The 27,572-nt window shown below is 40.4% G+C and overlaps 1 protein-coding gene and 1 non-coding gene across 2 annotated transcripts; both read right to left on the reverse strand.

Moving 5' to 3' along the window:
- Nucleotides 1-464: 464 nt before the first annotated feature.
- Ywhaq (tyrosine 3-monooxygenase/tryptophan 5-monooxygenase activation protein theta) lies at nt 465-27,572 on the reverse strand. The gene is made up of 5 exons (NM_011739.3): nt 26,934-27,572; nt 8,377-8,500; nt 6,418-6,581; nt 5,101-5,196; nt 465-1,551 (listed from the first exon to the last, which is right to left on the reverse strand). The coding sequence occupies exons 1-5, from the start codon at nt 27,225-27,227 to the stop codon at nt 1,492-1,494; spliced, it is 738 nt and encodes a 245-aa protein (NP_035869.1). The 5' UTR covers nt 27,228-27,572; the 3' UTR covers nt 465-1,491.
- F630048H11Rik lies at nt 8,739-19,496 on the reverse strand. The gene has a single exon (XR_381325.3). It is a non-coding gene; the product is annotated as an RIKEN cDNA F630048H11 gene (transcript).

Genomic DNA, 27,572 nt, shown 5'->3' on the forward strand with positions numbered 1-27,572 from the left:
TTAAAGGCGTGCGCAACCACGCCCAGTGCTATTTTTTTTTCTAATCATGTTGCCTTGAAGATCACTTCTCAAATACTTAGTATTTAAAAATCACTGGCATTAAAAACATCATTTTGAGTGTAGACAGAATCCTAAGTGGGTTATCTGAAAACTAGATACTCCTGATGCTCACATAACTAAAGCCCAATTCTAATACCAGCCAAGGCACTCATCATCACATCACTTTATTTCATATGATGTCTAACCAGATTATCATTACATCTGAGGAAGATGACCCATGAGGCTATCTGGAGAAATATAGTCCAACTTTACAGTGCCAGGCACCTTAGACAAGTGTACCACAATGCAGAAATATGGGTATCACCACTACATGTTACATAAAGAGAAACAGCAAAAGCCTTCAAAAAGTAGTAAATTCTGTTCCTTAAAATATGGGTATGCAATTGTTACAAAGCCATAATAAATGGTTTTATAAAATGTAGTTTTATTTTTATGTTACTCTGCTGTTACATAGGGCATAACATTTCCACGAGGCTTTTTTGGGACTACAGTCAATGATTAGCAAACACACAATATAGTGGTCCAACTCTCTAAAGAACAATCACTGGACAAACCGGATACCCTCTCCCATGTGCACAACTCTGCATGGAAAAGTATTGAAGTGCAGGCTTGGACTTGTGGACTTTATTTCTCCTTCCTAGTGTATTAAGAAAGGACATGCATTTTAATTTGCCCGAAGCAATGCTTGTATTCTGGCAGCAACATGCTACTTCTATCACAAGGTAAAGTGAATACCAGAGCTACGAAGGCAGGAGGTGTAAGTGAATTTTTATTGGGAAGGAAGTTGTCAACTTAAACAGCAGCAAATGAAGAATGCATAAGGAAACTCCCTGTTGTCACAGAAAGATGTAACCTCCAGAATATGTGACACAGGAGACATTTCGATCTGTGACCCCAAGCCCGGATGCATTAAGCGCTTTCCCATTCAATCTAACACTTCTGGATTCCTACTAAAAAGGAATTTGTAGTAAGAGCATGGAAAAGTTGCTTCTGAAAGGAAACCTCCAAGAAGGTTCAGAAAAGGAATGTAGAAATCAAGACGTTATTATTACAATTACTTTAAATTGTAATGCACTACATTTTCCATATCTTCGCAGTAATACAAAACACAGTCACTTGTAGAACTGGTTCAGATTACTTAAATACCAAGTGTGCTGTCACTCCTCTACACAAGTGTCTGGAAGTTACTCGTGTTTCTATGAAATGAAGCTATTGATACTTTTCTACAGCAGTAACTGCACACCAGGAAGGCGGAGATAACACAAACCAAGGGATGGAGTTTTCCCAAAGCTGCAGTGTGAAAAGACTATATAAACAGTTGATCCCATACACACGAATGGGCTTCCTTGCTAGAGGAAATCCAAGTGGAATAAGGAATGGAGATGTAAAAAGGTTTTCTTGAGGGGAAGGAGGTTGGTGCCCTGGATGCCTTTAGTTTTCGGCCCCCTCTGCTGCATCACATTCTTCTCCTGCACTGTCTGATGTCCATAACTACAAAAGAAGAAAAAGAGAACTATGTTAACTTATTACTTCCATCCAAGCATGAAGTCCCTTAAAACACCAATCCTTTAAGCAAGATGATGATGAAGACTGTCCTTTCTCAAACTGAGAACTATCTATCACCCCTTTAAAACATAGCCTAACAGACATTTACAATGTCACATTAACTACATATATTCATACATGTGTTCTGTGGACAGTATCTATCATTCATCTACAGGTTCCTCCTGGAGGTCCTGCTCTGACTGTCCTCAAGAATGGATTATAACATGTAAATCAAATAAATACATACTTCTACCCAAGTTGTTTTGGTCATGGACTTTATGACAGCAATGAAAAGCAGACTGAGACAGTTTCCAATTCCACACAAGTAAACTGTAATTACAGAATATACAAAGTGCTGAGAATTTCATGTTCTTCATTCTCAATAGTGAAACACTTTCCTTGAAAACAGTGTTTAAATATAATTTATGAGACTAATAAAGCAAGAACTATATAAGGAGAAAATCATGGTCTTGTTAACTATTTCCAAGTACATGAAGGAGTAACAGAAAAAGCAACAGAATTACTCTGTACCGACAGAAATTTAAATGGTGATATGTGATAAAGGCTACATAGCATGAATATGTGTGCATTAACTGAATGCTAAAACTAGAGTATTCCAAGATGTCTCTAGTTAAGACTGAAAAGAGGAAGCAAAATGTCCACTGTCAATACTAACTGTAATCAGTTCAGAAAACGTAATTTATCAACACTAAGATGCTACTTGCAACTTAAGAAAAAGCAAGCTTGGAGGTGGGCGGTGGTGGTGTACGCCTTTAATCCCAGCACTATGGAGGCAGAGGCAGGCAAATTTCTGAGTTTGAGGCCAGCCTCTGGTCTGGTCTACAAAGTGAGTTCCAGGACAGCCAGAACTATACAGAGATACTCTGTCTTGAAAACCCAAACAAACAAATAAACAAACAACAACAACAACCAAACAAACAAAACAAAAAAAAAGGAAAAAGTAGGCTTGGGATGGCAAGAGCATGGACTGTTCTTCCCAAGGTCCTGAGTTCAAATCCCAGCAACCACATGATGGCTCACAACCACCCATAATGAGATCTGACGCCCTCTTCTGGTGCATCTGGTCAGCTACAGTGTAATTATGTATAGTAATAAATAAATCTTTGGGTGGAGCGGAGTTGACTGGAGTGAGCAGAGGTCCTAAAATTTCAATCCCCAACAACCACACGAAGGCCCACAACCATCTGCACAACTACAGTGTACTCAAATACATTAAATAAATAAATAGGGCTGGTGAGATAGCTCAGTGGGTAAGAGCACCCAACTGCTCTTCCGAAGGTCCGGAGTTCAAGTCCCAGCAACCACATGGTGGCTCACAACCATCCGTAACGAGATCTGACTCTCTCTTCTGGAGTGTCTGAGGACAGCTACAGTGTACTTACATATAATAAACAAACAAACAAACAAATAAATAAAGATCTTAAATCACTATTAAAGTAAACAGTCCTGAGTCCATGAAGCTTACAGTCAATTCATAGGAGCAGCTGTGTGTGGCTCTGCTCTGCTGACATCTAAGAACACACAGCGCTTTCCTGATTTCCTTTTCCATGAACTCATCATCTGCTCAGGAGAACTGAACAGATATGGAACTTTAAAAACACTGTAATATTAATACCACACAGTGAAAGTGAAAGCTACAGCAGCACAACCAGATGCTGGGAAAACTCTATTTATATTAAAAGGCATCATTCCCTCCTGGTTCTCTCTGTCTTCAGTCTAAAATATTATCCTATCAAATTTACTTGAACACAGAAAATGACTAAGTTCAAGCCTCACCATTTCTCAATTGTTTCTTGCTATACTTTGGTATGAAATGTCCCCACAGGCTTAAGTTAAACTCTCAGCTCCTCATGCTGTACCTTTAGAGAGGTAGTACAATCCTTTAGAGGAGCTATCAAGTTATGGAAAGCTGGGTCATTGTGGGAGCACCCTTGAAGGACACTGATAGGTGTCTTTCCTATGGCTGCCAGGGGAGATGCAGGCCTTCACTTCACTGAACCTGTCAAGCTGTTCAACACAATGCACCCACGCTACTACTGGGGACTGAAACCTTTACACTCGTGAATCCTAAACTCAGCATTGTTTTAAAGTTGTCTAATCCGGTTTGTCACAAGGACAGAACACTAATGCATCCTTTACCTACTGCTTAAGAATGAGGAAGAAAAACCAAAGGAAAAGATAAAACGGGCTTTAGCTTATAAGCAGAGGTAAACTTACACATAGGCTTAGCCTGTGTCAGTTCTTTTCGTTTTTGTAAATCTGACAAAAGCCAAAGTCATCCGGATAGAGGGAACCTTAACTGAAGCAATGCCTCCATCAGATTGGCAGCATTTTCTTGATTAATGATTGGCATGAGAGGGCCTAGCTTCACTATGGGAAGAAGTGTCACCCCTGAGCATGTACTTCTGGGTTATAAAAGAAAGCAGACTAAGTCATGGAAACAAGTGAGTAAAAGCAGCACTCCTCCATGGCCTCTGCTTCAGTTCCTGTCCTGACTTCCCTCTTCTTTTGAGACAGGATTTCTTTCTCTGTATAGTCCTAGCTATCCCGGTACTCATTATATACACCAGGCTGACCTCAACCTCACAGAGATCTTCCTGCCTCTGTCCTACGTGCTGAAATTAAAGGTGGTACCACCACCGCCCACCCCCTGACTTCCCTCCATGCTGGAGTGTAAAATCTAAACTGAAATAAATTCTTCTCTTCCCAATACTTTTTTAGTCACCATGTTTTCACACTGCAATAGAATGCAAAATAAGAAACCCTCTATCAAATATTCAAACACAACAGAAAAAAATTAAACCTTTATAGGCACAGACATGCTGCCTGCATATTATGTGTGTACAGTGCCCATGGGAGGGGTTCCTTAGGACAAGAGTTAGTCCATTGTGAATCACTATGTGGGCACTGAGACTCAAACCCAGGCCCTCTGAGATAGCAACCAATGTTCCTAACCACTGAATCATCTCTCTAGCCCTCCAAGGAAACTTTTAGTAAAATAAGGAGTTTGCAACACATATAGAATCTCTAATTTGTTATATCTAATTTACCCAAAGAAAGGAAATACTAGAACTAGACAAGCTCTCTACATTAACTGTTGTTACCAACACATTCCACTAAGTCTAAAAGTAATGATAATACTATATTCTACTTTCATAGAAAGGTCTGATAAAATACTTTGTCATCATGAAGACATTTCTCCAAATTTTGTAAGAGACCATAGCTCTAGTCCTACAGTAGTAGTGCACATCTTTAATCCCAGCACTTGGGAGGCAGGGCAAGTGGATATCTGTGTGTATGAAGCCAGAATGGTCCACAGAGTGATTTCCAGGACAGCCAAGGAGGCTACTCAGAGAAACCCTGTCTCAAAAATGACAATAAAAAAAGAGGCTATAACTTTTCTATAACTGTACCCCCCCAAAACGAAATTACTGTTGTTTCTGAAAACAGACATGTTAATAGTGAACAACTCACTGTTAAGTTGTCTCTAAGCAACTGCATGATGAGGGTGCTGTCTTTGTAGGAGTCTTCGTTCAGTGTATCAAGCTCTGCGATGGCCTCATCAAAAGCCTGGTAAAGTTAACATTTGTAGTATTATACATTTAGTTCAGGAACAGAAGCTAGCCAGTCTGCAAATACAACCGTGTGTACAACCACATTACGCTACAGGGTAACACTATGGAAGTACTCCCTTGGAGCCCCAGTTTAAGATTTTGTGAGTGTTCCTCACTTCAAGTCCCACTCCCCTGCCCCCATGCCCCAATTCGGGAGAGTTCTGGCCTCACCTTTCCTCACTAAAGCTATACTTGCTCTGCTTCTTAAAAAAAAAAAGGGGGGGGGGCGCTGGATGATGAGATGGTTCAGTAGTTAAGAGCATTGACTACTCTCTCAGATGTCCTGAGTTCAATTCTCAGCAACCACATGGTGGCTCACAACTATCTATAGTGAGGTCTGATGCCTTCTTCTGGTGTGTCTGAAGACAGTTACATCGTATTCATATACATAAAGTAAATAATCTTTTTCTTTTTTGGTTTTTCGAGACAGGGTTTCTCTGTGCAGTCCTGGCACTCACTCTGTAGACCAGGCTGGCCTCGAACTCAGAAATCCACCTGCCTCTGCCTCCCAAGTGCTGCTCCCCAGGCATGCGCCAACACTGCCCAGCTAAAATAAGTAATTAAAAAAAAAAAAAAGATTTATTTATTTATCATAAGTAAGTACACTGTAGCTGTCTTCAGACATTCCAGAAGAGGGCGTCAGATCTCATTACGGATGGTTGTGAGCCACCATGTGGTTGCTGGGACTTGAACTCAGGACCTTTGGAAGAGTGGTCAGTGCTCTTACCCGCTGAGCCATCTCACCAGCCCTAAAATAAATAATCTTAAAAAAAAAATTTAGCCGGGCGTGGTGGCACGCCTTTAATCCCAGCACTTGAGAGGCAGAGGCAGGCGGATTTCTGGTCTACAAAATGAGTTACAGGACAGCCAGGGCTATACAGAGAAACCCTGTCTCGAACCAACCCCCCCCCAATATAATCTGAAACTCACTCTAAATATTTACAAGCATTTGTTGGTTTATCACAAGATACACAGTACATTAAACAACACTTAGTATAATTCTTACAGGAACTGGTGCAGTTTGGGGGGTAGGGATGGAGGAGAGTCAGTAATAGAGAAACTGTCTAACACACACATGAAAATGGCCTCCCTTGAGCATCCAAATACTTAAAAATTAATATACTTAGTTTCTCAAACATCCTCATAAAAAGAGGGATGAACCCAACAGCAATCTTACCGTTTTAGCCAGTGTGCAGGCAAGCTCTGGATTATTAAGGATCTCATAGTAAAATACAGAAAAGTTAAGAGCCAGCCCCAGGCGGATTGGATGCGTAGGCTGCATCTCCTTCTTGCTTATATCAAACGCCTCTTGGTAGGCTCCTTGGGAATTTTCTATTGTTTCTGTGAGTTGAAAACGGGAAAAAAGTTAAGCACAACAGCCAAAGCATCTATCCAATATACAACATGCTAACAACTTCAACATAGGTATCTGGCTATGAGTCATTCTGATCACCACAGCTCCAGTATACTTAAACAAAAACCTATTTGGACCAGTAAGACAGTAGATAAAGTTGCTTGACACCAAACAAGCTTGACAGCACAAGTTTGATCCTTGGAACCCACATGGTAGATGTCCTCTGATCCCTACATGTGTGCTATGGCATTCAGGCACACACATACTGAAAAAAAGTAAATATTCTGTGTGAAGTCCTGGTTTCAAGCTCTAGCACACATACCCTACACAAATAACCAGCAACATCCTATTTCTATATTCTACATATAATTTTATTAGAAATATAGAAGTGTTATGTAAGGAATTAGAATTACATAGAATTAGAGCTATAATTTTAACAAACTCCCAAAGCATGAAAGATTAAGGCTGCTTGTAATATAAAAGCACAATTAGAGTTCACCCATGAGCCCAACTTTGTTGAGGATAAATTCATTTCTTTTTTTTTTTTTTTTTGAGGCAGGGTCTCACTATGTAGTCCAGGTTGTTCTGACAATTCTCCTGCTCCAGCTTCCTAGATGCTGCAGTGTTTTCATTTTCAGAAATACAATCAAAAAAAGAAATTCAATTTCCTTTATATAAAATACTTCTTTTTTGAGACAGGGTATCTCTTCATAGCTCTGGCTATCATAAATCTCATCATGCAGACCAGGCTGGCCTTGAACTCACAGAGATCCACCTGTCTGCCTCGCAAGTTCTAGGACCAAGGATGTGTACCACTACAAGTGTTCATTTTAAAGACTTTTGTTATTTTCTTTGATGTAGATGGAGAAATATTTCAGTGGTTAAGATACAGGTGGTTCTTCCTGAGAACCCAGGTTCAATTCCAAGGCCACACAGCAGCTCGACCATCTGTAAACTCTAGTTCCAGGGCCTCCAAAGGCACCAGGCACCCAAGCACACACAAGCAAAACATGTATACACAGAAAAACAATTTTTTTAATTTAAATACCATTTGTTTATTCTTTTAAATTTTCATACATTTAAACAATTTAATCATATCCACCCACCATCATCCTCTCCAAAACACTCTTAGTGCCCCTACCCCATCATCCCCATGCTTGTCTTTGTTTTGGTTGTACTTAATATCCCTCCCTATCTAATTAAGTGTTGCCATATGGGCACAGGTGTGGGGGCATCCACTGGGACAAGACATATAATTTTTTATTTTTAAGTTACAAAGAACCTGCAAACTACCTACAGATTACTACCCTACATGTGGCTAATTATCCTGTTATGGTTTGAATATGAAATACTCTCTAAGGCACGTGTTAAAGATAGGGTTGAAAGTTTGTATGGCTTTTAAGAACTACAAACTTAGTGTACTGATCAGTCCAATGGATCAGACCTTTGATAATGGTATTATCAGGATGTGATGAAATCCAGGAGGCAGGAGCTAGTTAAAGGAAACAGGCCAAAGGAGTGTTTCCTGAAAAGATAGACATTGTCTCTAGATCCCCACCCTCTTGCTTCTTGGATGCAATTAAATGAGCAATTCCTGTGAAGTTCTGCCTACTTCAGGGTCCACACTAACAGAATTAACTAATGAACCAATCCTTTGAAACCAATGTAACTCTCTCCTTTCAAGCTATCTTTCTCGGGTTATTTTGTCACAGTGACAAGTGACTACCCATTCCCACTTCTTTTTATGTATTCTGGATTTACCCGTGGGTCAAATATACTTACGTTTTCGATCATCGCCACAAGCTACTTCAGCAAGATACCGGAAATAATCTCCCTTCATTTTCAGATAGAAGACCTTACTCTCTGGATTAGTTGCATTGGCTATTAAATACTTATCCAACAATTCCTAAAAATAAATGAATAAATAAACAAAACAAAAACTAGTAAAATGCCATTTAATCACAGACAACTTATACTTTTGACTATCTATCATTCAAACCTGGACCTGAAATATGGTTTCAAGGTTAGGTTTTTATACTAGCTTCCCCGGCAGGCCTTAAATGATTCAGCCCATGGTTTATAGCAAAAAACTTAGATAACAGCAAATACTGTTGTTAGAAGAAGCTTGTCCAGTCAGTAGTCTATTTACCCAATATTAACTGATACCTGCTTAGTTCGGTGCCATAAACCTGTGTTTGCGTAAACACATTAAAAAGCCTGAAATAAGGTTCATGCTGCCCTCAAGAAGTGCTCAGTCTTAAGGTAAGCACATCATGAACTATGCACCCTCACGTTTTGAAAGATGAATGAATGAGATGCTATAAAAGTTAGCTTTTAAGGGGGGGGAGGGGCTGGAGAGATGGCTCAGTGGTTAAGAACAAACACTGACTGCTCGTCCAGAGGTCCTGAGTTCAATTCCCAGCAACTACATGGCGATTCACAACCATCTGTGATAGGATCTGATGATGCCCTCTTCTGCTTTGTCTGAAGAAAGCGACAGAGTACTCACGTACATAATAAAATAAATCTTAAAAACCTGGCCCTGAGATAGCCTCTAGGTTAGGAAAGGTGGCAGGGGAAGGTGATCTGAGGACAGGCAGGGAGATAGAGGAAGGAAGCAGGTAGAAGAGGGTCAAGCTCAAAGTGATATGAAGAAACCTGAAGAGGCACCTTGTATGAGTGGATAAAGCTGCTCCCCAAAAACCCATAGGTTATTACCTAAAAACTCCATCCAGAACCAGAGATGGATGAGGCACCTCCCTACTCATAGAGCTTTCAAACCACTATTCTATCACTGCTGTTACTGGAATTGGATACCCTCAGCACTAGAGAGTAAGACCCTACTGCTAGAGATAGTAAATGCTCCAGTCAGTTTTGTTTTTTTTTTTTTTTTTTTTTTTTTGGGACAACAGGGAAGAGGAACCTCAAATGAGAAAACGCCTCCAATAATTTGTACTCTATGAATGCCTGTGGGGCAATCTTAATGATTGATGTGGTAGGGCCTGGCTCACTAGGGGCAGTACCAACCCTAGCCAGGTAGTGAGGGGTTATATTAAAAAATCAAATAGAGCAAATTATGAAAAGTAAGCCAATTATCAGTGTCCCTCTATGGTCTCTGCTCCACTTCCTGCCTCTGAGTTCATTCCCTGAGTTCCGGCCCTGATGGAGTGTGATCTGGGAGTTTTAAGCAGAAGGAAACCTTTTCCTCCCCACAGAAAGTTGTTGTTGTTTTTCTTTTTTAAAGATTTATTTTATTTGTTATATATAAGTACATTGTAGCTATCTTCAGACACACAAGAGGACGTCAGATCTCATTAGGGATGGTTGTGAGCCATCATGTGGTTTGGTTGCTGGGATTTGAACTCAGAGCAGTCAGTACTCTTAACTGCTGAGCCATCTCTCCAGTACCCCCACCCCACCCCCAAAGGAAATTTTTAATTGGTGTTTTATCAAGGCAACAGAACCCAGGTAGCACACATAGAGCTGGGCTGGAAATATTTGCACCTGTCTGGTTTTCAGTGTTAAAAGGGCTATGCTGACTGAAGAGAAAACTGTCATCCACCAGTATTACTCAAGGATGCTCCCTGCCTGCTATGCCACTGGACAGCAGGGCAAGAGTCCCCACTGCCGCTCTAGTGTTACATCTACTACAGGAGTAACCAAAGAATTAAGTCTAGCTCCACAGTAGGGGAGTCATTTATCTGGTGCTATAAACCTGGTCCATATCCTATAGCTGGTGAAGTCACAGGACCTAGTGAGGAAGCTATAGCTGTTCTGATAAAAGGACATGATGTACCTGTCAAACTGCCTTCCAAATAATTACTTTTATTTTCATACAGTATTACTGCTATCACCAGGGGTACAGAATCAAAACTGGTCAAAGTACTGAGAATAAGTGAGTTAAATGTTCATCTATAAACAATATTTACATCACTCACTCCAAAGCTCAGGGAATATGACAGATGGCGGTATGAAGAAGGTAGAAGCCAGAGGATAGGGTGGTGGTGTTGTGAAATGCTGGTTTCACCTGTATAAGATCTTGTATAAGATAAGATACCATCAATATCTTGTTATGGATAGGGGAAGGGACTTATGGGGTCTTATCCCTTTCTTATTTATAAACAATTAACAATTGGGGGAGAGACTCATAAAGCCCCAATTCCCAAGGATCTGTAGATAGTTAATAGCTACTAAGGGGAGAGATACTTTCTTCAGAGGAGTAGATACTGGTAAGGCATTCAAGCAACCCCAATGAAGCTCACTGGATCATCAAACAAAACAAAAATCATGCGGTTGTGGGAGAGTGTGGGGTGCACTTGCAGGGATGCTGATGGCCCAGCAGTTAAGAACACACACAATGCTTTCACATAGGACTAGAGATCAGGTGCCGGCACCCACCCACATCAGGCAGTTTAGAACTAACTCTACCTCCAGGGAAATTTAATGTCTCTGGACTTGAGCACCTTCACTCGCATGCACAAAGCTCTATATACAAATAATTAAGGTTTTTTTTTTTTTTTAAAGGGGGGACAATTAGAAGAAGAGGACGAATGGAAGGAGACAAGTGAAGGTGGTATGGACTGGTGAATATCATCAAAACACATGGTATGCAAATATGAAGATGGCATAATAAAATTAAATGAACATTACACCTTCCCCCTTTATTATTATTATTATTGTTTTTTTCCGAGACAGGGTTTCTCTGTATAGCCCTGGCTGTACCTGAACTCACTTTGTAGACCAGGCTGGTCTCGAACTCAGAAATCTGCCTGCCTCTGCCTCCCAAGTGCTGGGATCCCCCTTTTTTAAGGAAAGGAATATGTGAGTTAACCTGGGCATATCTGTAGTCCCAGTTCTTAAGAGGCTAGTCACCAGATCCCAAAAGTTTGAGACCAGCCTTTATAGAGCCTATACAACACAGTAAGACATTCCCCCTCAGCTTAAAATACAGGGAAGAGGGGACAAGAATGCACTAAGATATGGGGTTATTTTTAGGCAAAAACACAAAATGTTTAAGGCATCAAGTATGAGGGATAACCATATGGACAGCACAGATAAATCATTATGGCTTAGAATGGCATTTCTCCTAAGTATCCTTGGCAGACAAGTGTCCATCTAAAGAAAGATTAAGCACAGGATCTGCAGACTAGACTTAAGACATGTGTACAGCAATCAGAGTGTGACTTTTACATCGTTTACATCAACTGGATCTAAATTGAATAGCTGTATTAAAGTGCTGCTGCGGACCAAACTGGTACACAATGTTGCATGTGTTCTGTAGACAGGAGCTATTCTACTGAGCTACACAACTGTCTTCCGATGAGCCTAATTATTTTAAAATGTGGTTATATTGTTTATTTACTTGTTCCTCATGTTCTAGCCCCCCAAGGGATTATATACAGATGTATGTCACCACATTTGTCTTATCTCCCATTTCATACAATGGTATCTGCACTTAAACTAGTGACCTAAACAGAAGTGTTTATTTTATGCTTTAAAAAAATTGTATTTGATATAAAAGAATTAAAAATTTACTTCTTATAAAAATATTATAGTCTCAACACCTTCATAATAAGCATTCTCTGGGAATAAAACCAATCAAAAGAAGTCAAAGCCTAGAATAGTGTCACATGCTAAGAACTCAGAAAACAGTAACTAACTCCTCTGCCTCAGTTCATTTTGAGGAGCTGAACAAACAGAAGTTCATGTTTGAATTCTTAAACTATCTGTGAACAAGCTATAAATAAAGTGCCAACTATGATACAATCTGGGAAGTCTGGAAAGTAACCCAGAATAAGACTGTTAAATTCAAATAAATCTAATATTGAAGAAAAAGATCTATTTACCAGATCTCAAATAACATGTGGGGAAAAGATCTAATGAAAATTGCCCAACAAAATGCAACCACTGTGTCAGATTGATAGAAATGAGGAAAAAAAAAGGACCGAAATTATTTAAATTTAAAAAATTTATGAGGATGTAGAGATGGCTCAGTGGTTAAGAGCCACTTGTTTATACAGACAATCTGGATTCAATTCCTAGCACTTACATGGTGTTTTATAACTATCTAACCCAGGGGTCTGTTGCCCTCTTCTGACATTTTGTGGTACTAGCCATGCATATGGTGCACTTATGCAGGTAAAACACTCAAATACATAAAATAAATCTTTAAAAAGAAAAACAAAATTAACGTTACATTCTTTTTTTTTTTTTTTTTTTTTTTGGTTTTTTGAGACAGGGTTTCTCTGTATAGCCCTGGCTGTCCTGGAACTCACTTTGTAGACCAGGCTGGCCTCGAACTCAGAAATCCACTCTGCCTCTGCTGGGATCAAAGGCGTGCGCCACCACGCCTGGCAACATTACATTCTTAAACTATCTTCAAAAACCTGGGCTGGGGATAAATCTAATAAAATCAAAAGCCACAAAATTATATAATATAATGTCAAAAGTTTTATTTTATGGAAGTGGCAAGCATGAAAACTATGTTCAAGTTAGAAAGTTGCTGAGTCAGGAATATAGCAAAGCGTTCACCAAAGGTCATTCCCAAACTCTATAAAGACCAGACTAAAAATAAGTGCTATTTCTGTACACCACACATGGAACTGAAAAATGGTGTCCAAAGACCAGATTTTAAGAACTTGAGCTCAAGCTGGGCAGTGGTGCATGCCTTTAATCCCAGCACTCAGGAGGCAGAGGCAGGCGGATTTCTGAGTTTGAAGCTAGCCTGGTCTACAAAGTGAGTTCCAGGACAACCAGAGCTATACAGTGAAACGCTGTCTCGAAAAACCAAATAAACAAATAAATAACTTGAGGTCATCTTCACCAATACTTTTAATGATTTATGTGCAGTGGTGGGTAGCAGATCCCCTGGAACTGGAGTTACAGACAGCCATGAGCTGTCATATGGGTATAAAGTAAATCTGGGTCCTCTGGAAGAGCAGATGTTCTTAACTGCTGAGCCATTTCTCCAGCCCCCACCAGTACAATATTAGTAGCTACTTAAAGTGAATCAAAGAAACTCCCTATAACCTTAGGATATCATGCTATTTTAAAAACAGAAGCAGTGTATCTGAGATAAATACCTGCCCAGCTACTAAGGGACTTCCATGCAAAGCTTCTCCCTTTGTTTTCCCAAGAGAGTCAGTAAGGTACCCAAAGGATCTCTGAAAAGGTGCCAGTTCTGGTGACCATACTACTTGCAGTCATAGGCATGCAAATAACTTAAATTAGTCTAAGCTAAAGGCATGGTGGAGCATGCCTTTAATCCCAGCACCCAATCTCAGGCCAGACAGGGCTACATAGAGACCCTGTGACAGGAAGACAAGAGACAGAGGGAGAGGGTGGGTTTTGAAGCCCCTGCTTTTGTTGCTTTTATTTTGCGATACAATTGTGGTAGAAGAGGCTAAGATAAATTTGATTTCCACTGAGTAAGGACTTGAGGTAAAGAGCCGAGAAGAAAGAAATTTCCATTCTAACAGTCCTTTCTGAATTACTTGTGTCAAATATGGACAATACTCATGGCTCTGTTGCCAGGACTATTATTACAAACACCTTGAGGCATACTTGCTTTCCAATATTCCAGGAACTATCAATCAACCACCTGCTGCCATTAGTTACCACACAGCCAATAAAAAAAACTAACTTTTCTTTTATAAAATCTATCAACTTTGACAATTCTTTTTCACACTGCCATTACATGCAGTTTACAATGCTGGGCTTTTACAAATTGACATATGTTACTTCTATTTCAGCCAGGGTCATGGTTCTCTGTTGACCCTACTAGCTTTCTGAGAAGGAAACAAAGGGTACTTCCCATACACTATCAGTAGTAGAGTCAAATACTTTAAATCAAATTCAAAGATATTCAAGGATTTTGTTTCATTCCGTACAAAAATGATCAGGGCTATATCAAATTATCAATACTAGATACTAGCTACTAATACAAAATAGATAGGCTATAATTTCTTATGATATACAGCTTTGCCAGGTGGCAGTATCTCACGCCTTTAATCCCAGGGCTCAAATATGAGTTCAAGACCAGCCTGAGTAAAGACAACAATAATCAACCTGGTTGTATAATTTAGCTTGTAGTAACTTCTTAATTATTTTTAACAACTTCATATAGGTGGGGCTTGGGGAGGCCGCCAACTGGCTCCTTGAAGGAAAAAAAAAAAATCTCTGGATAAGAGTACTAGTAAGAACTCAGAAGGGAAGAAGTAAATAATTTAGCATGTATAGTTAAGTTTTCCAGCTGGGCAGTGGTGGTGCACGCCTTTAATCCCAGCACTTGGGAGGCAGAAGCAGGCAGATTTCTAAATTCGAGGCCAGCCTGGTCTACAGAGTGAGTTCCAGGACAGCCAGGGCTACACAGAGAAACCCTGTCTCAAAAAACAAAAAAACAAAAAAACAAAAAAAACAAAACAAAACAAAAAACAAGAAACAAACAAAGGTTTTCCTATTAGTAGTAGTAGTAATTATTGTGTAGTGTAGTTTCCTAACACTTCAACTCTTTACTACACTTCCTCATGCTGTGCTTACCCCAACCATAAAATTATTTCTTTGCTACTCCATGATTGTGATTTCCTGTTTGAATTGTAATGTAAATACCTGATATGCAGGGTAACACAGACACAGACCGAGAACCACTATTCTAGATCAAAATGACAAGAAGGGAGGAAGGGTGCAAGCATCAGAAAACACTCAGAAAAACAAGACGGGAGGGAGTAACAGGAACACAACACCACAGAAGCTACAAACTAAAAACGAGTCTGCCAAGAAACAGCCCTGAAGCAAATGTACATTAGTTATTGTTTCCTTTTATTTTTTTGCTCCCATGTCTTAGAAAAAGAACTAGAAAAATAACAATAACAGTCTTACTGAAGTAATCCACTTGCATTCAGAAGTGATAGTCTACAGCACTCATCAAAATAAATTTATCCTAGCTTCATTCAGAAGTGATTACTATTTAGTTAACAAGATATGCTAGGGCTGGAGAGATGGCTCAGTGGTTAAGAGCACTGACTGCTCTTCCAGAGGTCCTGAGTTCAATTCCCAGCAACCACATGGTGGCTCACAACTGTCTGTAATGGGATCCAAAGCCTTCTTCTGGTGGGTCTGAAGACAGCTACAGTGTACTCACATACATAAAATTGAAAAGAAAACAAACAAACAAACAAGGACAAAGAAAACAAGATACACTGCTAACTATAGAACTTACACTTACTTCATACAGAATTAACTAAGCAGGTACCTGAAGAGGAACCTTGAAAATAAACAAAACAAATGTTCAAACATTTTCCAGTTTCTGTCACTTGACTAAAATTCATTAAGAAACACACTACTGACAGAAAATCTCACAACCATCTGTACAGCTACAGTGTATTCATATACATAAAATAAACAAGTCTTTTAAAGAAGTATTTTTTATTTATGGTGTGTGTGGTATGTATTAGAACCTTCAGAAGAGGGTGCCAGAACCCCTGGAATAGGCTGTGAGTCTCCTGGTTCCAGTGCTGGAAAGCCAACCCAGGAAGAGTAACTTCTTAAATGCAGTCATCTCTCCAGCCCCTAAGAGCAGTTCTTTAATGTTTTTTCAACTAAAAGTCTCCAGTTCCGTAATCAGATGTTAACTGTAACAATCAACTGTATATATTAACCTCATCTATACCCCAAATAACACAACTTTGGTAGATACTTTAGAATATTAAAGCTTTCTTAACTACCTTAAAATGAAACTGGTAAGTAATAAAACTATGAATTTCAGTATCTAAACTTTCATTATTTCTAAACCATAAACAGTGTAATCAGATTTTAAGAATTATGAAGGATGGCTGGACAGATGACTCAGCGGTTAAAAGCACTGGCTGATTTTCCAGAGGTGTGAGTTTAATTCCCAGCAACCACAGGGTGGCTCACAACTATTTATGTGATGACGCCTCCTTCTGACATGCAGGTGTACATGCAGATATAGTACTCATAGACATAAAAATAAATACATTTTTAAGAATTGCAAAGAAAATTTAACTACCTCTCCATCTCCAGTCAAATTTAAGACAAAGCAAAGTATAACCCTGTCTTCATTTTTAAGTAACAGTTGTGTTCACATATAATTTCTTGGTTGGGGCCAGTGAGATGGCTCAGCGGTTAAGAGCACTAATTGCTCTTCCAAAGGTCCTGAGTTCAAATCCCAGCAACCATATGGTAGCTCACAACCATCCGTAATGCCCTCTTTTGGTGTGTCTGAAGACAACTACAGTGTACTTACATATAGTAAATAAATAAATCTTTAAAAAAATAATAATAATAACTTCTTGGTCATTAAAACATTATGAATTATATCTAAATACTTCAGAAATGGATACTGAAGCAGTATCTGGTCCTAGAGTCAAGCACAATGATCAAGTTCCAATGGTTTTCCGCCTCCTCGGGAAATTTTTATTAAAAAAGAAGAAATCAGCTCACAATGGCAGGTCCAATTAAAATCTAACACAAGTCTTCTCTCCCTTTTTCTGATTGTATGTTTTTTTCCTTGCATACAATCACTGGATCCTGCTGAATAATAGATAATACATGTAGTTCATATAATCACAGAAGAGAAAAACAGAAGTTCTCCCCCTATAATTCCTTAGACATCTAGATCTTCAATTCCTGCAAAGCAGCCAATAGTACTAGCTTGTGTATTTTTCCAGAAATTCAAAATATTTGGAATCTACTTTCCTTTTTCTCTTCCACACCTTTCATGTATTACCCTACAACTTAGTTTCTCCATATAGTAATCCCTCTAAGATATCTCACTTGGGAGGCAGAGGCAGGAGGATTTCTGAGTTCAAGACCAGCCTTATCTACATAGCAGGGTCCAGGACAGCCAAAATATGTAGTAGGAAACCCTGTTTTGAGAATAAACAACAAACCAAGACTTCTTAAACTACTGAAGCTAGGCGATGGGTGTGAATTATTCTTTCTTTTTGCATAAGCTTTTGTTATTTTCCTAATATAAATTTTAAAAATGGAAAAAATGAATGTAATAAATTAAGGAAGGAGTTTGTCTTAGTTACTTATTTTCTGAAAGGCTGGACTGGTGTTGATTATGCAGGAGAGGAGAAAGAAGGGGATCCCCTTGCCACAGTTTCCTTTAGTGCTGACATTCCTAAGCCTTTGTGCCTTGGAATGGGGTGAGAAGGCAGTGAGCACAAGCCCAGTTCCAGCTGCAAGAACACAGAGGCAGTCCACGTCTTCTGCCAGTGCCTTCTACTGGCTCCCAACCTTGGTCTTGCTTATTTACCACAAACACCCTCTGACCTAATAGTTAACAGCAGCTTGTGCTCAAAGACCACAGACAGGTGCCTGAAAGGCACATTCATGCCATGGTGCAGCCAGAAGTCACAGGTTGTACTACCAGTTCAGAGATGGTACTGTGTGCCCATTATTCTCAAGGTCCCCAGATGTACCAGCACCTTTGTAGCCAAGCTGGTCTGGGTATCACTCCAGCCCCTTAGTCAGTACAGAAGTCATTGCAGCCTTGGTTACTTTTCTGCTGCTGTGATAAGATACCATAACCAAGGCAACTTACAAAAAAAAATATTCATTTACCTGGGGACTTGCTTATAGTTTCAGATGGCCAGCCCATGACCATCACAGTAGGGTGCATAGCAGTAGGCAGGTGGGTAATTGGAAAAGTAACTGAAAGCTTACATCTTATCTAACTAGGAATGGTGTGGGCTTTCCCACCAATGGTGACACACATCTTCCAAACAAGGGATGTCTAATGCTAATCATTCCCAAACAGTTACACCAACTAGGAACCAAGCATTTAAATATGAGTCTATGGTAGGCTACATTCACTTAAACCACCACCAGTACTTGCTTGGACAGCACATATACTAAACTTTGACAAGGGATAGGAGAACAATGCGGCTGTGTTATCTGGAACTCCAATTGCCAATTGACAGAGTTTTCATCAGTTCTGGCTGGTATCCCTTCTCTTCAGAACTTTCTGAAAAAGTACGACCCCACCCCACCTCCAGAGTGTAAACTCAAAGAGTTTAACTAACCTAATAAAAGACGGACCACTCCTGCATCATAGGTCTACAGTAGTTAGACACTCCATAGACACTCCAAAACTTGAAAGTGGGGGTCAACGAAACTACTTCAGAACTCACTCTGTAGACCAGGCTGGCCTTGAACTCGGAAATCTACCTGCCTCTGCTTCCCAAGTGCTAGGATCAAAGGTGTGCGCCAACACTGCCTGGCTTCACAGTATTTTTTTTAGTATTAGTTATTAGTATTTCAATAGACTGAAGACCTTCTCTCTGGGAATCCTCCAGGACTCTAAGAGCATCCAGCCTCATAGACTTAACTACCAGATCCTTGACCTTTCTAGTATGACACAGCCATTGCTAGAGTATCCAGACCACATCTGGTAAGCCAGTCTAATAAATCTCCTTTTTAATATATAAAAGTTTACTGTATCAGTTGTGATCATTTAAAGAACCCCAACTAAAGGCCCAACAGTACAAGTGCTCACATTCATGGACACAACTGATTAGTGCCCATGTTCACAAGCACATTCCTTCCCTAATTACCTTTATAGTTCTGAACTTTGGTCTCATCTACAAAAAAGTTACTGACAATTTACCTCACAAATGTTGTAAGATGAAAGGAGCTAATAAAACACTACCTGGTTTACTACTATTCTTCAAAGTACTTATCTAACACACTGACTGCCTCCTGATATGATTATCTAGATCAGTCACTGAGACTTTCAGCTCTAATTTTAACCCTGATTTTACTGTTTTGAGTGAGCCAATACCGCCCATACTAAAAAGAGGCCTTGCCTTTAATCCCAGCACCAGGGAGGCAGAGGCAGGCGGATTTCCAAGTCTACAAAGTGAGTTCTAGGACAGCCAGGGCTACACAGAGAAACCCTGTCTCGAAAAACAAAAACAGAAACAAAACAAAAATAAATAAATAAAAATAAAAAGAGGCCTCAAATGGACTATGAAGCCAGGAATGACACTCCTGCTTCTACTGCTACCTATCAAGCACTGAGAGTACAAGTGTGAGCACCACAGCCAGCTCATGCGATGCTAGGGATCAAATCCTAGGCACAATTAGACACACACATTAGACATGCACTCACTCTATCAACTGAGTTACAGCTACAACTTGTATCTAAAATCCTAACTTTCACATCCAATCTACCAATTTTTCTATTTTCTCACAGAGAACACTCAGCTGACTTAGAAGGCTGGTATTATTCTACTACTTCCTTTGGCATTCTGCCTGCCTTCTGTATAATCACTGAAACCCCAGAGGTAATTTTCACCAGGAAATCAAGACTGCACTGAAAAACCTCAGAAAAGGAAGCATACATAAGAACACCTGTAGCTGGAGAGATGGATCAGCGGTTAAGAGCACTCACTGTTCTTCTGAAAGTCCTGAGTTCAAACAACAGCAACCACATGGTGACTCACAGCCATCCGTAATGAGACCGGATACCCTCCTTCTGGACAGTCTAAATAAAGACAGCTACAGTATACTTATATAATAAATAAATAAATCTTAAATTAAAAAAAAACCTGTAAACTCCTATTTCCTTGCTCTTAATTATACATCACTAGCTAAAAAAGATGTTATCTTGCCTGGACTATATATATATATATATATATATATATATATATATATATATATATATATATATATATATTTGCATGTAAAATATGTATAGATGTATAGTAAATTCATAAGAATCTAAGACTTAAATGCAATCAGACTACATAAACAGATTAACAATATAAATGGGTCTGTCAGAACAGTTGGAATCAGAGAAAGATGAAAGGGAAAAAGACACTTCTGGCTCAGGGTGACATGAATCATAATCAATGTACCAAAGAAATCTGTAGTAAGAATTCTAGAATTTTGGTTTCCTTTAAAAAACTACAGAAATATTATAATATGTTTTTGTGCCGGGCGTGGTGGCACACACCTTTAATCCCAGTACTCGGGAGGCAGAGGCAGGCAGATTTCTGAGTTAGAGGCCAGCCTGGTCTACAAAGTGAGTTCCAGGACAGTCAGGGTTATACAGAAAAACCCTGTCTTGAAAAAAAACCAAACAAAAAATATGTTTTTGTTTTAATCCCAGGTGTGGGACAGGGGACTGCTCCACAGCAGCTATGATTTGCTTTATGCTCTAGCAGAAGCGTGGCTTTGCCACTTGCAGATAGTTTCTCCAAGTGTGCAACATTTGAAATTCTGGAGACTTTTCAGAAGATATATAAATGCTAAAGAGATAAAAAAAGCCCTGATAGGTGGAGTTGTTGGGTGTGTGTCTATGTGTGTGTGTGGTGGGAGATTGTTGGTCACAGCTTGTTGAAGAAACAAGAGATTAGATAGCCTGACACAGAAGATCAAACTACCCCAAGGAACTTGACTTGATATCTCTAATCAGCTCAAAATAGTCTAATGATAATGTGGCCCCCTTTCCAACCTTGGACGTCAAGGACCTCTATTCTCCCTTCCCCTCTATTCTTTTTTCTCTCTCCTATCTAATGTTAGGGGGTTGAAAGAGTAAGAAAAAGGTGGAGAAGGGTAGAAGAAAGAAGAACCTGCAAAGAAGCAAAAGTTGCTACACCAATCCATCCCAGCCGTGGAGATGCTGGCCTTAAAAACATTTCAGAACCCCGGGTGTGGTGGCACACGCCTTTAATCCCAGCACCCGGGAGGTAGAGGCAGGCGGATTTCTGAGTTCGAGACAGCCTTGTCTACAGAGTGAGTTCCAGGACCGCCAGGGCTATACAGAGAAACCCTGTCTCAAAAAACAAACAACAACAAACAAACAAAGAACAAAAAAAAAAAAAAACATTTCAGAAGTAATGACAGTTACTAAGCAACTTCTTTATTATTACTGGACTCAGGGACTGGAGAGATGGCTCAGCAAGTAAGAGCACTGACTGCTCTCCTAGAGGTCCTGAGTTCAAATCCCAGCAACCACATGGTGGCTCACAACCATTTGTAATGAGATCTGATGTCCTCTTCTGGTGCACCTGAAGACAGCTACAGTATACTTAGATATAATAATAAATAAATTTTTTAAAAAGTAAAATAAATAAATAAACATAACAAAAAAATAACTGGACTCAGTAAGTTTTATCTGCCTCCTGACTATCATACTAGCCATGTAAGCACCAGCACGATCATCGATGCTTTTTTTCCATTTAAATGAGTAAACAACTTTTTTAGTCACATGCATTTGATTACTGTGATCTACACTTGAAAGATGTTTTCCTAAACGTCTAAGCTTCTAAAATTAAAAGCAACACCACATACCATTGCATTACTATTTCTATTAACTCTCCTCCTACCTCCTTGGTATCCAAGCTTGTCATACTACCTTCACTTCCCAGTCGTTTATACTCTGTAACTATAGCACCTCTCCAGCCTTACCCTAACCTGATGGAGCACCTTAGCTCCCAACTGTTTATTAAAATTTAACAAAGTCAGCTAGGTGTGGTGGCCCATGCCTTTAATCCCAACACCCAGGAGGCAGAGGCAGGCAGATTTCTGAGTTGGAGGCCAGCCTCGTCTACAAAGTAAGTTCCAGGACAGCCAGGGCTATACAGAGAAGCCCAGTCTCGAAAACAAAAAAACAAAAGAATTATTTATTTATTTTGTGTATATGAGTACACTGTCTTCATGTGTGCTGTCTTCAGACATACCTCTGCCTCCTGAATATTAGGATTAAATAAAGGTAAGCACTTCCCCACTGTACTTCTTTTTTTTTGTTGTTTTTTTTTTTTTTTTTTTTTTTTTGAGACAGGGTTCCTCTGTGCAATGCTCATTGTCCTGGTACTCTTTATGTAGACCAGGCTGACCTGGAGATCCTACCTGCCTCTGCCTCCAAAGTACTGGAATTAAAGGTGTGTGTCACAACTCCTGACACAAGATTTATTTATGCTGGGCAGTGGTGGCAAATGCCTTTAATCAGAATGCCCCAGCACTTGGGGCACAGAGGCAAGCAGATTTCTGAGGCCAGCCTGGTCTACAGAGTGAGTTCCAGGACAGCCAAGGCTATTCAGAGAAACCCTGTCAGGAAACAAAACAAAACAAAACTTTATTTTATTTACATGAGTACACTGGCCCTGTCTTCAGACCATCCAGAAGAGGGCCTCAGATCCCACTACAGATGGCTGTGAGCTACCACGTGCTGGGAATTGCTGGGAATTGAACTCAGAACCTCTGGAAGAGCAGTTAGTGCTCTCAGCCACTGAGCCATCTCTCTAGCCCCTGGCACATGATTCTTAACATTTTCTTTAAAGGATGGCTTTGCTACTCCCCAAGCTGGCTGCTTCAAACTCTGAAACCTGCCTCAACCTCCCAGATGGTTGGAATTCTAGGCACATTACCACTGCACTTGGCTCTGGCTTTATTTTATTTTTGAGACGGGGTGCCACTGAATTCTAGCAGGCCTCAAACTCACACAGTGTAGCAGAAGCTGATCCTGAAAGTCCAATCTTTCCACCTTCCAAATGCTGGGATTACAGGATTATACTGAAACTCATCTACTCAAAGCCTAGAAGAGAGGGGTATTAAGGTTGTCCCATATACACTTTAAGCTTTTGGTTCTCAGCCCAAGATTGTAAATGATAGATTTTGTTCCCAAGTTGCACATAGCTTTGTTCCCAAGATTTTTTTGATCTGCTCATACTTTACATGCAAGGTCTGAATTACTCTCAGACATTTCACACCTTTTATTCATCCACTGTTAAGTTTTCACTTAAACTTTGCTCTTGTCAACACTAAGATTGCTAATGACTTCTGTACCACTTCACAAAGCCAGTACACTAGGCACTTATTACCACCATTTATCTTTGATGACACGTGTCTCAACCTGAAAATGATTTTTAGAGTTAGGTTACTGTGATAAGATATTATGACCAAGAGAAAACTTATAAGAGAAAGTGTTTATTTGAGGCTTACAGTTTCAGAGGGTTAGAGTCCATGATTACCATGGTAAAAAGCAAACAGCAGTCACACATGAGGCAGAACTATAGCTCAGAGTTTACTTCTTAATCCAAAACTAGGAGACAGAGCTAATAGGGAATAACACCCATGAGCGGCACACTTCTCTTAACCTCCTAACCCTTCACAAACAGTTCTACCTTCAAGCACTAAACCAAATGAGCAGATGGGAACCAATCTCATTCAAACCACCACAAAGGTGGGAGTTAAAGTAGAAGTGAATTGGCAAGTCCCCAATTGTTACAACTAAAACTAACTTTAAAATTTAAGAACAAAACTCTGTCTGCATAAATTATACTGATAGGGAACCCAGTAATGTCATTTGACTTTAAAATTGCCATCAAGAGTCTGGTTTGCACCATTTTGGTTCTCTTAATTTCCTCTTCTCTTTATAGTATTTATTTGGATTTCAATCCTTTTTCTTGAAATGACCCCACAATTTAGGAAACTTTAAAAAATCAGCTACATCAGCTATTCTGGAAAATTGGGTAAACCTATCCATCTCTAATTTACTCTAAAAAGTAGTCAAAATCTTGAAATTGTGAGTGCTGGGATAAGGGGGTACACCACCAGGTATTTAGCTGACTCATTTAAACCAAATCAATCTCACCTTTTTCCTCCATATCAAAATTCTCCTTTCTAGTACAAACATCCACACCATTTTATTGTGTGTTCAGAAATACAAAGCTTCACTTTTTCTTTGGGCACGTTACTAAATTACCAATTACAAAACAAAAAGAGTATGGTTATGGTTCAGTTGTACAGCCCTTACCTAGCATATTCAAGGCCCTGAGTTCCAGCTCTTAAAAATGAATTGCTAATCTGTCAATCATCAGATTCTTATTGACTAATTTATCACTTCCTTGTCTATATGTTCAGATTAAACTTGTCAGCTCACACTCACACCATGAATTCTAGATGCAGCTGCACCAGTACAGACATCCACAAGTGGCTCATGGTGGCAGATCACATGTCTTAACATTTGGAAAGCTCCCAATTCCCACATAAAAAAGAAAACAAAAAACAAAAAGGAACTTCAATCAAGCTTCTCCTTCTGACCTGCTCAAATTATGAATCCTACCAACAGACCACCCTCTAGTCACACCAAAAAAAACCCCCAAAAACAAAAAAACACCTTCCCTCAAGCTCTATCCCAAATCCTCCCCATGGCAATCACTTCTAACACTGCTCCCTCAATACTCACCCTCAAATCTATTATCTCTGTAGAGTCTTATCTGAGGTTTGTTTCCTTCTAACTAAACTGCATTTTATTCATAAACACCTTATAAAAATTACCTAGCACAATTCTCTATATTACAAATTGTTCAAGGACAAAAAAAATCAAATCAAATCAAATCAGTGGTTCTCAGCTTTGTTCTTCCCTGTATTGTTTAACCTTTCAAAACATATCAAGCTCTCCAGAATATCTGCCAACTGGAGACATGCTTTCCCGGGGTTCTTCTCCAGGTTGGTCATCAAGGCAAAATTCAGCTAATTTGTGCATCAGTGTACAAATTAGTCAACCTACCTACCTCTTCTATTTCTGTCTTGTGCACGAAAAAAGCACTACTGTCCCAATTTCAAAAGTTCTCTTATTAAAAGGATATGCATGAGAGGTCTCCAATAAATGTCTGGTCACTCTCTCAAACCGTATCAAAAAAAGGAAAACTCCCACATCTATGCTTCCATAAAACCCAAATTTTCTGGGCTGGAGAAATAGTTCTGTGGTTAACAGCACTTGCTATTCTTGCAGAGGACCCCAGAACCCAGTTGAGTTCCCAGCACCCACATGGTAGCTAACAACTCCAGTTACAGGAGATAACCCCTGACCCCTTCTTCCAGTCTCTGGACAATGCATCCCCATAGGTGGTATACATACATACAGGCAGAACACAATTCTTTGTTGTGTGTAAGAGCTGCAAGACGGAATAAATATTCCTTTGTTTCAGAATTAAACTGATAGTTTACACAAAAATCTGGTGATTCAGAACTGCATGGGTAAATAAACCCCAAAGTGTTAACAATAGCCATCAATATATGGTATTAAAGTCTGCTATTACTATCCTAGTTGACATCTCTTGAATGTAAAAAAATTCAGGCCAAAGAGCTGCCTCCCCTAAGCTAAACAGGGACTGGAACTTAAGATCACATAGATGTTAACAGAACAAAATGGCATCTTTACAAAACAGAGTTTTCTGCACTTCACTACCAACTGATTGCTTCTGACCCCTAACATCTGTATCTATCAGCCATGATTTTGCTCAGATAATCTCTTTTGTTTTAGTAAAACAGGTAGGTTTTACACAACAGGGAAAAATGTTCTAGGTTCCATTGATTCGATGTGATAAAGAAATGAAGGCTAGAAGGGAAAGCCCCTTTTTCCCTTCTCTTATGAAACCCTGCATAAAAGACACCTAAAAAGATCCAGGGCAAGCCTATCAGCTACCAGCTGCCTCATATAAAGGTGGCATGTGAAGAGCAAACCCAGCAGCTACTTCATCATCAGTCTATAACTACCTATCAATGTGAACAGGAGTCACAGTTTGCAGCATTAATATCTGACACTCTATGGCATGCTATTTAAATTTTAGAAACTTGCTTTATTGAATAAGAGATCTGGGCAATGAATGACTCAAGATTTAAAAGTGCCCCCTCTAATAAGGGTGAATCATAGCAGTTAACATCCCGGTTGGGACTGGATAGTGCAAAACCTGGAAAGCCTTCCTTGCCCATCCACACCAGAAATGCTTTCATTTCCATACACCGGACTAAAGTGAGGCAACAAATAGAAAACAAACAAACAAACACTATTAAATAGTGAAATTTGACCAGGGCATGGTATTCTTCAAATTATCTGTATCCTTTTCATCCAGTGAACTCATCCACCCACCCACCCCCACACCTCTTTAGCAAGGAAAGGCTCAACATATTCTTACATGAAAAATAAAACATGTCTAGATTTTTCACTCCTAAATCTTGGGGGGCTGGGGAAATTCTAGCATCTCTATGGTAAAAGTCCCCATGCCTTCTACGACATGAAAGAACTTACAGATCTCAGGACCACTCTCCTGGCACAAGGTTAAATAGGTCTTTTTCAGTCTTGTGCAAGCCTACGCGGCTACTCCCCCCAAGTTTTTGTACCCCAGAGCTTGGGAAAAAAAGAGTTACCCACCCCCGAGAAAGCTCTGAAACAGGTAAGAAGGAAGCCTGGGGCTCAAATCACAAACTCTCTATCCCACAGGTTTCTCCCCATCGGGAACACCACACAAAAGGGGTGTCGCTCCCGCCGCCCTACTCCCTCACTAATGCCGGCGCCAACTCACCAGGACCGTGGTGCAGATGGACCTCAGCTCCGACTCCACTTTCTCCCGATAGTCCTTGATCAGCTGCAACTTCTTGTCAGAGGTGTCGGTCTTCTGCTCAATGCTCGAGATGACCCTCCAGGCGGACCTGCGGCCCCCTACCACGTTTTTGTAGGCCACCGACAGCAGGTTGCGCTCCTCGTTGGACAGCTCGGCGCCCTGCTCCGTCACGGCTTTCATGCAGGTGGCCATGTCGTCGTAGCGCTCGGCCTGCTCGGCCAGCTTGGCCTTCTGGATCAGCTCGGTCTTCTCCATGGCGAGCGAGGGCGAGCGCCGAGCCGGATCCGGAGTCCTCCTGAGAGCCGCGAGGGGCGGGGCGGGGCGGCGCCGGCGAGGACAAAAAGGAGCGAGGAGAGAGCGCGTCAGACAATGCAGCCGGACGCCCGCTTTGTCTCAGCGCACGAGGCGGCGCGTCCTCCGGCCTCTCACGGGGCCGCCGCCTTCCGCCCGCGCCCTCCGGCCCGCCCGCCGCGCCTCCCCAAGGCCGGAGCGCGGGCCCCACCCGGCCCAAGATGGAAGCGGCCGTTGGTGCCGCACCTTCCCGTCCCAGCCCGAACCTCAGGCGCGCGGTAGCCTAGCAGATATGAGGACCGTGCTCCG

This window comes from Mus musculus, chromosome 12 (assembly GCF_000001635.26).
Source record: "Mus musculus strain C57BL/6J chromosome 12, GRCm38.p6 C57BL/6J".
Classification (NCBI taxonomy): Eukaryota; Metazoa; Chordata; class Mammalia; order Rodentia; family Muridae; genus Mus; species Mus musculus.